This window comes from Pelobates fuscus, chromosome 3 (assembly GCF_036172605.1).
Source record: "Pelobates fuscus isolate aPelFus1 chromosome 3, aPelFus1.pri, whole genome shotgun sequence".
In the NCBI taxonomy this organism is placed as follows: Eukaryota; Metazoa; Chordata; class Amphibia; order Anura; family Pelobatidae; genus Pelobates; species Pelobates fuscus.
This window is the reverse complement of record NC_086319.1, coordinates 248,323,530-248,337,189: the sequence shown is the minus strand read 5'-3', so window position 1 is coordinate 248,337,189 and position 13,660 is coordinate 248,323,530. Positions and strand designations below refer to the sequence as shown.

Genomic DNA, 13,660 nt, shown 5'->3' with positions numbered 1-13,660 from the left:
AACAAATACCCTCAACCACCCCTGCCTTGTCACATCAGAGAAAAGGAATATGCTCTTACACCTGTCTGAAGCTGGGGTACATTTATAGCAACTGTCCATCAAATAAGATGTGCAACAGGCAGCTATGGAATTCCAGAGGGATGCTAAGGCAGAATGATATACGGAAAGGCTGGGCCGATGACACACCCCTTGTGACAAAACCCTGTAAATTTCCATGTCCCAGTTATTTTCCCTGCATTTAGTAGATTAATCTACCGAACACCAACCACCCCCTTGACTCATTTAACTTCAAAGAAAACCACAAACTTAAGTACTCTCTCTGTGTGGCCGCCGTTCGTATAACCGAACACGTGCGCAGGAAAATGGTGTCCATCTTGTCTCCCAAATGCAGGCAGCGGTACTTGGTCGAGTGTCTGGATCTTTAAGTCTGACACCTGACCCTGCAAACACCAGTAACTTTGTACGAATACCTGCTTCTATTCTCGACAAGCCAGAAGAGCGCTATACGATGGGATTGTTCGCACAACCCAGGCGAACATTGCTACCTATGAGCCAAGGCAACCGTTAGACATTTTGTTTTGAAACTCCTAAAAATGACCCACCGCTACCACTTTTTCTCTGGAACTATTTTGGGCAGACGCCATGTGTGTGGCCGGTCAAAACTTTACCCCGGCTGTGTTCGAGGGGACTGAGCGCTATTTGGATTTGTTGGGCGCTCAGATCCAGGCTATAGGATATAATACTTGTGGGGTTTCCTATGTGTGTTATGTGTATTTTGGGATGTTTTATTTTCTGTACCTCTAGTGCCTGGGAGAAAATGAGTTTAAATAAAATACACTCAATTATCTCCCAGGCACAGAGACTCGTGGGCGTGTTTTACCATACTTTTGCTGGAGACCCCATGCTGGGCATCTGTGTATAAAAGTGAGCCATCTGGCATTCCTGTTGTACCCTTCATCAAGTCTCGACTGATGTTTGGGTATGCGAAAGACAAAACTATTGATTTTTTTCTCACGACCTGCTTGGATTTCGGGAGAGTACGAACTAGCATACTATGCGAACGGGCTATAATCAATAAAGCCTCTAGCAGTTCGGGAGAGTGCGAACGAACATATCATACTAAATACAAAGGGTTTGTTACACCCCTCCAATGGCAGATGGTGACTTTGGGAACTGGTGAAGGTGACACCTCTACCCAAGGCTTGAGCGAGTTCCAGAAAGAGGGCATGATTTGCATCTTTCACGAGCAGCAGAGTGAGGACCAGAGAAATGGTGTGGTTGGCACCTCACCAACAGCAGCAGTGTATACATTAGAGAACCGGTGCAGGTGGTGCTACTCTTCAGTGACAGTGTGACGGGAGAAGGTGTGATTGACAACTCTTGCCAAGAGCAGTTCATGTCTTTGAGAGTGGGGGTAGGTGGTGCCCCTCCCCAGCAGTGCATGATGGCTTTATAAACTGGTTAAGATGCAGTTGGCATTTCAGCATGGACAGACAGAGGTCTAGGGAGATGGTGCAGCCAGCATCTCTCCCCAGCGGCAGTGTGTGGTGCCTGGAACCACAGTGCATAGGCTCCTCACTTCTGCAGTATGTTTAAACAATTGCTATACCTTTATCACCTCCAGGCTTTCTAAGGAGTAGCAAAGTGGATGAACCATTTGTGACTAGCTTTCCGACTAACTAGAACAAGACCAATTTGAGGTCTTGTGCCCGATTAGTCGGCCATTTGGAGGGGAAGGGGGAGGGGAGGGGGAGAATTCCCTACCTTTCAATTGCTTATCATCTGATTTAAAATGGTGTGGATTTTCTATATTGTGTAGTTATAATTAAATCTAATGTATTTCCCCCTCCTCTTCGTCTTGTTGTTTTTTCATTGGGGCTTGCACCAATGCTCCAGAGACACTTCCTGACCAGCCACCCCGGGAAGTCTACCATGTGGTCTACAGTCCTTGTTATTATCTGTCCCCATCCTTCCTTGTAATCACAGTGCTCCATTTACACTGTTTGTAATTTAATTAAGCTTTGTAGTGTGATAGGTTGCAATTTCAAGTCCATACTGCTATTGGCAGATTTCTGTTCACCACACAAAGAAATGGATTAAAACCCAATGTGAGACTAAACAAGGTATACATTGCTGTTCCTCACTTTATCAAGTGTCTGGCTGAAATTTGTGGGGAAACTCTCTCTGGAAGATCCTTAACACTACTAGTCGAGTAGTGCTGGAAGGAAAGGCTGGTGCTCTGCTACAGTTTCTCTTAGGAGAAGGGATGAACAGTGGGCGAAATAGATTTTAGTCCAAAGCCTGAGACCAGAACTCCTGTATACATTACAGTTGGTGTGTGCAATACTGTAATACAACTGTGAACTCACCTGCCACTAAATCAGCACTTCGTTCCTGGTCCAAACATAAGATGAGAATAGTGTCTCTCCCAGTCACTTCTAAACTGTTTTTCCCATACTCGATGCTTGTATGTAATTTGCAGGTCCAGTGCTCACACAATGTGATAGTTGCATGTCTGGACACCAGTCACATTTCACAAGCTCACATTTCAGAATGTTTCATGAGACAATGATGTAGTACAAGACCTTTCATTCTCTATCAGAACTCCTCTTCTTTCAGACTGTGAGCTCTAATAAATATAATATTCTCATTTCTATCTTACTCAGATGTATATATGCATGTGATAAACTTTTCCTGGTATTGTGTAGGTTAAATTATAATAAATCACTGATTGCAAATGATTGAAACAGATCAATTTATTACTGTTATGAAACCACATAATTTCTGTGGAAGTATCACTTTATTGACACAGATAGCTAGGCAGTTTGCTTAATCTTGACATTGTCTGGATTATCACACTGAAACTCACAGATAACATTTATGACTAGTCTCAGAATTGTGCAGTACTTAAAGGGAAACTATAGTGCCAGGAAAACAAACTTGTTTTCCTAGAACTATAGCTTAACCCTTTGTCAAGGTCCTCCCCCTCGTGGTGCAGAAGGGGTCACTTACCTGAGTCCAGCACCGATGTGCCACCCACGCTCCTCCCCTTCCATGGCTGCGCTCGCATTAGGATTTCCCCATAGGAAAGCATTATTCAATGCTTTCCTATGGGGATTCCGGTGACGCTGGAAGTCCTCATGCATAGGGTGAGGACGTCCAGTGTCGTTTAGGCAACCAAAAGTCCCTCTCGTGGCTGTCTGGTAGACAGCCACTAGAGGAGGAGTTGACCCTCAGAGGTAATTATTGCAGTTTATAAAAACTCCATTTAATACCGCTCTAGGGTTAAGGGTGATGGAAGTTTGCACCCAAACCACTTCGATGAGTTGAAGTGGTCTGGGTGCCTACAGTGTCCCATTAAAATACAGACCCGGTTCAATCATTATCTGCAGATTTCCACTGTAGTACTGCAACATTCTATGTCATCAAAATCATATGACCACTTTTAACCAATAAAATAGAAGGCTTACATACAAAGCCATGTGTTACTCCAGTGTTACTAAGTCTTGCATTGTGACAATTAATTTTGTTTGAAAAGAGTTGAATTGAAAAATAATTGAGAACATGTGTAGACTGTTTTGCTGGATTATGTGGTAAAGAAATAGCAGAAATTGTCATTTTATGAGAATACATATTCTTTCCAAACATACTAATTACTCAACTGAGCTACTAAGCATTTTTCTATGGAAATGCAGCAAAATAAAAAGGATCAAGGCATTAAGGCAGGACCGTCTGTAACTGGGATTGATCCCAAAGTATATTCCTGTATGTTCATGTGTGCTCCCTCCCATGCCCGTTTCTTGCTAACTAAATGTAGTAACAGCAGTAAGGACAGAAAAGCAGCAGCTCATTTCGAGATTAGTAAACAGATTTCCTGACCCATTTACATTGTATTAGAAATGTGACACCAGCTCCCAGCTTATCTACAACATAAGGTGATGTGTTCCCTGTAAGTCTAATATACCTGGTCTATAAACCTTGACTCTTAGCTAATCTGTACGCCTGTTTTTCAGATCTGAACGTATATGCTTATTAATCTGGAGATAAGAATGGTATAATCAGAGATGCACAATCACAGTTGAAGTATATAGTCCAGCGAAGGCATATTAAGTAAGCATACAGTGATCATCAGTGGAAACGTTACATCACAAGGTTTTGCTCTGTAATATCTGAAACTTATAGTACAGAGCAAGGTGCTCACAGACAATACATTGGATAGCTGTCCAATAGTTCTGGCAGTTACTTTTTTGTTTAAACAATTAGGTTAATGAGAAACACTGTAGTTACAACATACCGATTTCAATTAAACATACAAATATTATGGGCATACTGATTACATTTTAACGTAAATAATATATGGACATACATTTTTGGCTTCACGTAACTTTTATATCAGTCGCTGAAGACAAACAGCATCTATGCTATATTTTGCATAAATATGTCAAATTCAAATTCCTCCTAAATGGAAAATGAGGGAAAAGGGGGTGGCAGGGGGATTTTTTATAATTTACAAATGCACATGTAGGAGTCACCACTTTCTTAGAACTCAACATTTCTGAACTTGCATAAGCTCTTTTTTAATAAGGCAGGGGGTCACTCTCTGCTTCAATAGGGAGCTGCTGTAAAATACAGATCTGAGAGTACAAACAGCTTTCAGCAGCACAGCATGGATTACATACACGTGTTCAAAATGCCTTGGATCACATGAGCAAATGTTATATATATATTTGCCCACAATATACTGAAAAATATTAATAAAAATGAATAACATACACATTAAGTAGTATACTGATAAACTATCATAGATTGGAACATGGATGATTATAGAAGTTGGAAAGTCTGTAGAGTAATATAATTCTTTATATACTGTATGCAATGTGCTAATGATCATCTCGGCTCTGTGTGATTTCCACATTTTGTGGCCATTTCACACTGTGGTTATTTTCTTATCCTTGGTGGCTTGTTTGATGGCCGCCTGCTCACAGATGATCTCCTTGAGACGCTGCAGTCTCATATTTTGAGTGGTCTGGTCTCCCACTCCTGTTTGGCTGCGATGTAATAAGCTCAGGGCATTTATATATTCCAGCTCAGTGTACTTCACGCCTTGGTCAACCACAAGATTTAATAACTCGTCTGCTGTGTTGTACATCATCTCGTAGTACTGCCTGCAAGTTGGTAAGAAGATCAAAGCATAAGCATATATTTGTTATGTTTGCAGCATTTCATTTCAAGATTGCTCATAGACCCAAACTGCATACACATGAATACAAGTGAGCTCACACCAGTCTTTAATAACAGTGTGAGGCCGCAAAACCCCCCCCAAAAAACTGTATGGCGGACGTCAAGAAACAGATCTAAAAAAAGCACTATTATCTGATTATCAGCGTGCATGTTTGTACATTTGAGGTGATGAGAAAGAAATTTGATATTCCAAACTGTGAACTTTAAAATTATCAGAACATCTTGCAAGAGATTTAAACAACCTTTCAATAGAAGCAATTAGGGAAAAAAGTCAACGTTTAAAAGATGTACTGATGAGGGACATTTTGAAAAGGTCAAAAAAATTATTTGTTACAAAAGTCAAATGTAGAAAGTATTATCCACTCAAAACAAAATGGAATGTATTTACAGTTTTGCTCACATTTGCTGAGGAAGTTTATAGCGGATATCCAGGAGACAAATATACAACAGTATTGATTGGTGGTTATATTTCCTAAGACTCTTTGTAACTCTTCAGCATCAAAAAACACTAACACTATTATTTATATATTTATAAAATGATAATGCATTTCACAGCCGGGCAGTCGTAAAATCATTTAGGGTTGAAACATTAAACTTTTTAATAAAGTAACGGATTGATTACATGGAGTAGGAGTAAACATAACATTGACTTGTGTAATTATCGGAAAATAATGTCACCGAGGGGCACTGGGGAAAATTTTGCCCGGACATTTTTTTTTAAATCACAGTGCCCCAGTGGGAAGTGGGTAGGGCCAGAAGGGGGCTTTTGTGAGCATGTTAGTTCAATGCTCTTCCAGGACATATTTGCTGGTACTAAAATTGATGAGCCTGCAATGTGCATTGTGGTTTATAATGCACATTGAAAAAAAATTGAAAAATGATTCATAAACTATTTGCCTGTAGAAAAAAATAAAAAAATATTATACACACACACACACACACACACACACACACTGATAACAATTAACATTACTATGAAATGCACACTTTGCCACTGAAGGTGTACCAGTTCAGACAAGCTATTGTCCATGGGTTTCTTTTACCTAACCTACACCACTAAATGCTAGGATCATAGGCAGGGAGGGAGGCAGGAGAGGACCTGGGCGGCAGCGTTCAGTTCTCGCAAGAGTAAACTCTAGACCTGCAGGCTAGCGTTCACTCACCACTGGACCATCAGGGATGGCAGCAGCACGGTCCCCTCTCCATACAAAAGGTAAGGGAGGGGAGCTATTAACTAAATGGTCCCCCCACCCCCACACAAACATCACCCACACAAACAGCACCAATACACACACACACACACACAGCACCCACTACCCTCACACACACAGCACCCACCACCCTCACAAACACAGCACCCTCACACACACACAGCACCCAATGTGTGTGTGTGTGTATATTATATATATATATATATATATATATATATATATACACAGCGTGTGTGTTTGTGCTTTAGGGTGCACACCCTTATGCAATAGGATGCGCACGCCTATGGCTAGGATTCAGCTTTGATAGCAAATCCACTGGCAATGCAGGATACACTACAGAGTTGACTCTGGATACTACAGGATATTCTATCTATCTAGTGCTCTGGCAATACTCTATGAGTAACTACTCTATAGAGGACAATAAATAGCAATATACCCGTGAGACCTCAAGGAAGAGGCAAAACATGCTTCTTCTTGCTGCAACTGACTTTATTTAACATGTACCAGGTTTTTTAAGCATGCATCACACAATATGCAACTATATTATATGTTAGAGTTCCCATCTCTCTTTGTGCATGTCTACCCAGGGCCGGTGCAAAGAATTTTGGGTACATAGGCGAAGATGCATTTTTCCGCCCCCCCTCCCCCAAACATCTTCACCTGTGCCTCTTAACCTCCCTTTTGTGTTTCTTATCCCGTCTTTAAATATCTGTGTGGCTCCTATCTCTCCTCTTTGTATGACTCTTACATCCTCACACATTTTGTGTGTCTTACTCCTCCCAGACCCTATGTGTGAATCCTTTTCTCCCAGCCCCTTTGTGTATTTTACTCTTCCCAGCTCCTTTGTGTGTGTCTTTTTCCTTCTCAAGCCCCGCTGTGTGTTTTTCACATCCAGCCCCTCTCCACGTCCCTTAATGGTCCCCTCCCTTCTCTGACCCTTACTGTTCCTATCCCCTCTCTCCTCTTTTTCCTGTCCCTTAGTGTTCCTCTCCCCTCCCCCCTCTGTTCCCTGTCGCTTAGTGTTCCTCTCCCCCCTCCCTCCTTTTCCTGTACCTCAGGGTCTCTCTCCCCTCCTCTCCCTGTCCCTTGGTGCGCCACCCACCCCGATAGTGGTCCCCTCCCCTTCCTGGTGTGCCTCCTACTTTTCTTGTAGAGTGGCTGAGCGGAGCAAATCCCGGTACAGTGAGCTTTTCCTGTCAGTCCTGCCAGGAACAGGAAACAGAAGTTCCTGTACCACGGTACACTCCGCTTGGCCACGCTACAGTCAGGGATGTATAAACACTGACAGTCACACACACTCAATGACAAACACAGACATATCTGACAGCCAGACTCACTTATCTGACACACTCATTCATTGACAGACACTCACACGCACACTGACAGACACACAAATACTGACAGACTCATTGACAAACACACACACTCACATGCCCACACAGACACACATACTCACATGCACACAGACACACACACTCACATGCCCACACAGACACACATACTCACATGCACACAGACACACACACTCACTCACACACACAAACTCACAGACACACACAAACACACACACTGACAGACACATACTCACACACACACACTGACAGACACACATACTCACACACACACTGACAGACACACATACTCACACACACACTGACAGACACACATACTCACACACACTGAGACACACATACTCACACACACACTCACATGCACACACTCACTCACACACACACTGACAGACACACATACTGACAGACACACACTCACACACAAACTCACAGACACACATACTCACACACACACACTCACATGCACACACACACTGACAGACACACCAACTCACAGACACACATACTCACACACAAACTCACAGACACACAGACAGACACACTCACATACACACACTGACAGACACACTCACATACACACACTCACAGTAATAAATAATGTAAATTTAATTAAAATTTCCCACCCAGCCTCCCTACCTGGAGAGCTGGCGTGGGTCTCTCATTGGTGGTCCAGTGGGGCTGCTGGGAGGCGTCCGGCTGAACTGGATTGCGAGGTGGCGAAGGAGCTCTGATCTCTCTGACCGGCTCCCTCGCAGGCTGTTTTCTGATGCCGCGGGAGCCGGAATATGACGTCATATTCCGGCTCCCGCGGCATCAGCAAAAGGCGCGCGAGGGAGCCGGTCAGAGAGATCAGAGCTCCCTCGCCACCTCGCAATCCAGTTCAGCCGGACGCCACGCCGGGGATCCAGGAGGTGACCTGGCAGGAGGGAGCACTTCCCTACCTGCCGGTCACTGGAATTTTGCGCCCCCAGAGCCGGTGCGCCCTAAGGCAGCCGCCTGTGCCGCCTTATGGACGCGCCGGCCCTGTGTCTACCTTAACAACAAAGAGCTATCTAGACCAGCCAGGCAGATATCTCAGCATGACAGTTTGTATCTTGTACACAATCTATTTTTGGTCCCAGATGGAGTGGAGAGGCTTTGTCTCTTTTGTCGCAACATTAAAACCAACCATTTAATATGGTATAGGTCTTCCTTGTGCTGCCAAAACCGCTCTGATGCATCGAGGCATGGACTCAACAAGACCTCTGAACATGTCCTGTGGTATCTGGCACAAAAAATTGTCCTATGGTATCTGGCACAAAACATTAGCAGCAGATACTTTAAAGGGACACTATAGTAACCAGAGGCGTAACTAGAAATGCTTCTAATTACTACCTCCAATTAGCTGGCAACATATGCCCACCTCCTCAGTGATGTGAAAAGGGAACCTGTGTCAATTTGGAAGCAGTGAAGGGGTTATCAGTTATTCAGAGTGTCCAATATTGCTAGCCTATTCCATATTCTATACAAGCAGAATATAATTGTTAACACTTTGGAGAGAGAGGAGTCGGGTGCAAAGAAAGACCCCTCTTCTTCCAAAACAGCTTTGAATAGGTTGACAATAGTCAAAAAAGACTGCAGTGCTTATTGTGCTTGGAATGCTCATTTCACAGTTACTCTTGGGCAAGCGTAATAAAATACATTGTCAATACTATAATGTATTAACTGGTTTATCTACAAGAGTACCAATGAACCGCCTATGTATGCCGTTGCAAATAAAATGCTAATTCTGAAAACCAAAGAGGGCCAGAGACTCCTGTAGGTGTAATTGTCTGTAATCACGGACAGTGCTGCAGGACGAGGCTTAATTTGCATAATGAATGATTGCCCACTCCAGCCTGGGCTTGGACTATATTAACTAAAAACTGATTGGGCCCTCTCCGCTTGTAAAGCGACAAATCCATTCTGACAATGTTATCTCTTGATGTTATCAAATAATGAAGCGGAAACGTGTGATGGCAAACACAATGCTGGTTCTTGACATGGCCTTTCATTTCCATTCAGTAATTGCGTTTCTGCCTTTCTGCATCTCACGCTGCGTGGCTGCTTATCAGAACGGCACAACGTGACTGCTTATCAGAACGGTTTTTCATGGTAAACACCTCCTAATTGGAGAGATTATTAAACTGAAATGATGACTCTGGTCAGATCATTTGGCTAGAGATTCATGGAGCACTGGAGTAAAATAATGATGTTTGATTTCAGAAGATAACATTATACATTCATCTAAACATGTTTCAAGCTCTGCTTTAAGAAAGAAAGAAAAATAAATAAAACTGGGTTGTCCATGAATAGGTGTTACATTTTACAACATGATATACACCATTCACTATTCCTGCAGAAGAAATGCAAACTTAATCTCACTGCTTGGATCATTGTCAGCGATGTACGCATAGCTCACTGTAATTAATGTGGGGTCTCGGTCATGCACTTTTAAAAAGCATCGCTCTCACAAAGCCTATGTAATAAACAACCTGATCTTTTCATCTAGATTTTGTTCTAGCAAAACACCTGGCAAATGTGTAGACCTAATGATTTTGGAGGAATGAAAGGTATGCCAGAAAATGCACTGGGCTCATAATAAACCGTTCACTGTAATGTATCACATAACATATAAAAACACATCTGTGTGTGTGTGTGTGTATATATATACACGCACTGACATAATATGCTGTAATTATAAACATGCATGTAAACATTGTATTCTTGCACAAATGTTTGCATACATAAACAAAGTAGTAAAACTTAAATGCTTTAAGAAAATAATGTAACACTGCAAAAAAATGTTCGTATAATAAAAGAAAACCCCCCCACAAACAAATAGATGTACCTGATTTGATGTAACAGAATCATTTTAGCAACTGCAGGAAGCCATGTGTGCTATTAATATCTCTCCATTTAAATGCTAATTCTCACCTCTCACCCAGCACCGCAGGAATAGGGCTTCTAAGGCAGACCCAAAGAATTCACAATGAAATCCTAATTTCTCCCTGAGAGATGCAATCTCTACTTTACAAAGTGACCTCAGCGTTTAAGCTACGTCCTGAGACATCATTTTTTTATGTCACAGCAGGACTGAATTAAATGTGGGTGGCCCTAGCTACACATTCACCAGGTGGGTCAAATCCAAGACGACAGCCGGCCAAAATCTGAAGTGTCACTTGATAATTTGTAGATGAATCACCAGTTGGCTGGGGGAATTACTTTTCATATGAGTGCTGCTGTTTGGAAAGCTAACCCTTCACTGTAACACATGCATCTCTCTAAAACTGAAAAGCTTAATACAAAAGAGTGCAGATACATACACCATTAAATTCTTCCATTTGTGGTCTACTAATATCTAGCATGTCACCTGCAATTTTATTGTACACCAGGTTCCATAATACGGGGTAGATTAAGATTTGATATAAAACGACTGTCTTACTTTGCAAAGCTATGTATGGCCCTACACATTATTTATTTAGCTTGTGTCACTTCCTGTTTGCTTTGGCAGAATATGTCATGATGAATATGCGACATTGATGAACTAACTTTCTTAATGTCTCCACTACAACCAAGCACAATGTTTATACCTGGGTAATTTGAGGCTTACAAAGGCACAGAGATCTTTCATTTCCTCTCCTGGCAGGAATTTCTGATAAAGCTTCGGCAAAACAAGTCAAGTGAGGACTACTTTGTAAAATTCTTATATATACCCAGTCATTTCTATTCTCTACTCCCCTCATCCAGTAAACTCCTTCACTGTGTTATCCTCTACCACTTCAGTTGGAAAGCTATTCCATGCATCCAATACCCTCTCAGTAAAGTAACCCCTTTTTTTACACCTTTCTTTTTAATTGTACACCTACATATTACACCATTTGGTTTAACTATTTCCCTTTTATGTGCTGACTACATTCACCCAAAAGCTTAACAGTACTGTTTCACATCAGGAAATCCATAGACGGGGATTATTTCATCCAGGCTCCCAAAATAGAGTCTATATAGCTCTACAAAGTGTGAGTGTTCCTTTGGCATTATAACCATTATATGCAGCACTTTTATTGTGTCTTTATTTTAAGATATATTCTTCTGGATTTCGTTCCAATTACATATGTAATTTTTGTCATTAGCACTATTCACCTCACTATATCCTTTACCCCAATAATTTTACCTCAGCTTATGTAACGTTTATTTTGATTTCTGTATCCCTTTGACCTTGGCTATCCTTTTTGACTATGTTTATCCTTTAGCCAAGTCATTATAAGGACCGATAAATGGAAAGTCTATTTGTGATTCGGTGTGTGTGTGTGTTTTGGTTCCCCCCTATCCTGACACACTGACAAGAAACAATATTTCCCCATATTGTATGTACGGTCAGCCAGGGGTATGTATATTTTTCTTTGTAACTAAATTTGTTCACAATATCAATAAGATAATCTGTATAGTTTTGGGTCTACTTTGGCAGTATTTTTTGAAGGCTTTAGAGTGGAACTTTCCTCTTAGTCCTAAGATCACACAGGGAAGCCATCAGCAGTTTGGGGCAATTAGCATCGAGTAAATCTTTTAAATTCCTCACCACTGCTGCTACATCGTTGCGGATTGTGCCACCATGAACCAATACCCTATTTTCCAGGAAGTTATCCATCCAAGTTATCCAAGTTTATGGATGACTTCCTGGAAAATAGGGTGAGTGAACAAGCTGTTTCCCTGTCCTAAACTGGCATTGATATGGCTCAAATTTCATCATCTCATGTCCCTAAATAGATTAAGTGCTCTATTAGTGTCCAATCTTCACACTCCAGTGGCAAGTCAACACAAGTCGAATGGTCGAAAGATAGATTATGAATTGCCTTCTGCTGTTCCAAAATCATTTCCAGCATGTCTTATGTGGAGTTCCACTCTGTGTGGACAACCTGTCTTAGATGGTGTGGGAAGTCTCTTTTCTCTAGCTCCTGTCTCAAAAGTTGGCTGGCCTCAACACTACTGTGGAAATGCCTGGCAATCCTCCTGCAATGTTCAAGTATGGTGTGCACCTTTGTGTTAGCTTCCTGAATTGCATCACTACTTAATGTAGGTGGTGTGAATAGCAGTACACGCCTATAAATAAACCATCTGAAACCCAATGTGCATATTGATGCCTGCCTGCTCTCCCAACAAATTTGACACCATTCATCTGATTGCTTGCAATATGTTTGCAGAAGTGTTTTCCTTATCCATCATTTCAGCATGAAGCAGATCAATAGCTCTAGAATACAAACAAAACAAAGAAATGGTGGATTGGCAACTACCCCCAGTGCCTAAAATCACTAAATAGCACTCAGATACAAAGTGAGAGAAATGTATATAAGGGGGGTGAGAAGAAATATACAATACTTGGCTGTATACTTAGTATACTGAGTTTTGACACCTCCTGATCTTCCTATAATAAAGACATAAAAATATGCATAGTATAATACTGTAACACAAGGAAAATTGATCAATTGAAGAGATTTTGGGTCACTCACAATTTGCAGAGCCACACAAAGCTGGCTCTGACTTTGAAGGCAGATGAATAATAAGCTTATTCTAGCTGTCCGATTTTCAAGCAGGATAACTCCTTTCCAGACCCTCAATGAATTGCAGGATATCCGATGTGGTAAAGAAGAAATAAACTTTACTGGATACAAAATAACACTGGAAACAAAATAGCTCTGTTGCCATGCAGCTGCTAGGGTTGGACCTTATCCACAGCTACCACTGTGTTGCTGACCACTACGAGAACTTCAGGAATCTGTGGTAAAGTGCACAACCTGAATTACTCCTTCAATAGTAGCACACAGTGATGGGACTATTATC

The 13,660-nt window shown here is 41.7% G+C and overlaps 1 protein-coding gene across 1 annotated transcript in view; it reads right to left on the bottom strand.

The window, feature by feature from the left end:
- Positions 1-2,738: 2,738 nt before the first annotated feature.
- Positions 2,739-13,660, bottom strand: part of EXOC4 (exocyst complex component 4) — a 448,906-nt gene continuing 437,984 nt past the window's right edge. Inside the window, exon 18 of the mRNA XM_063448300.1 lies at positions 2,739-5,165. Within this exon, the coding sequence (XP_063304370.1) occupies positions 4,928-5,165 (238 nt within the window). The 3' untranslated portion in view covers positions 2,739-4,927. The remainder of the gene's footprint in view (positions 5,166-13,660) is intronic.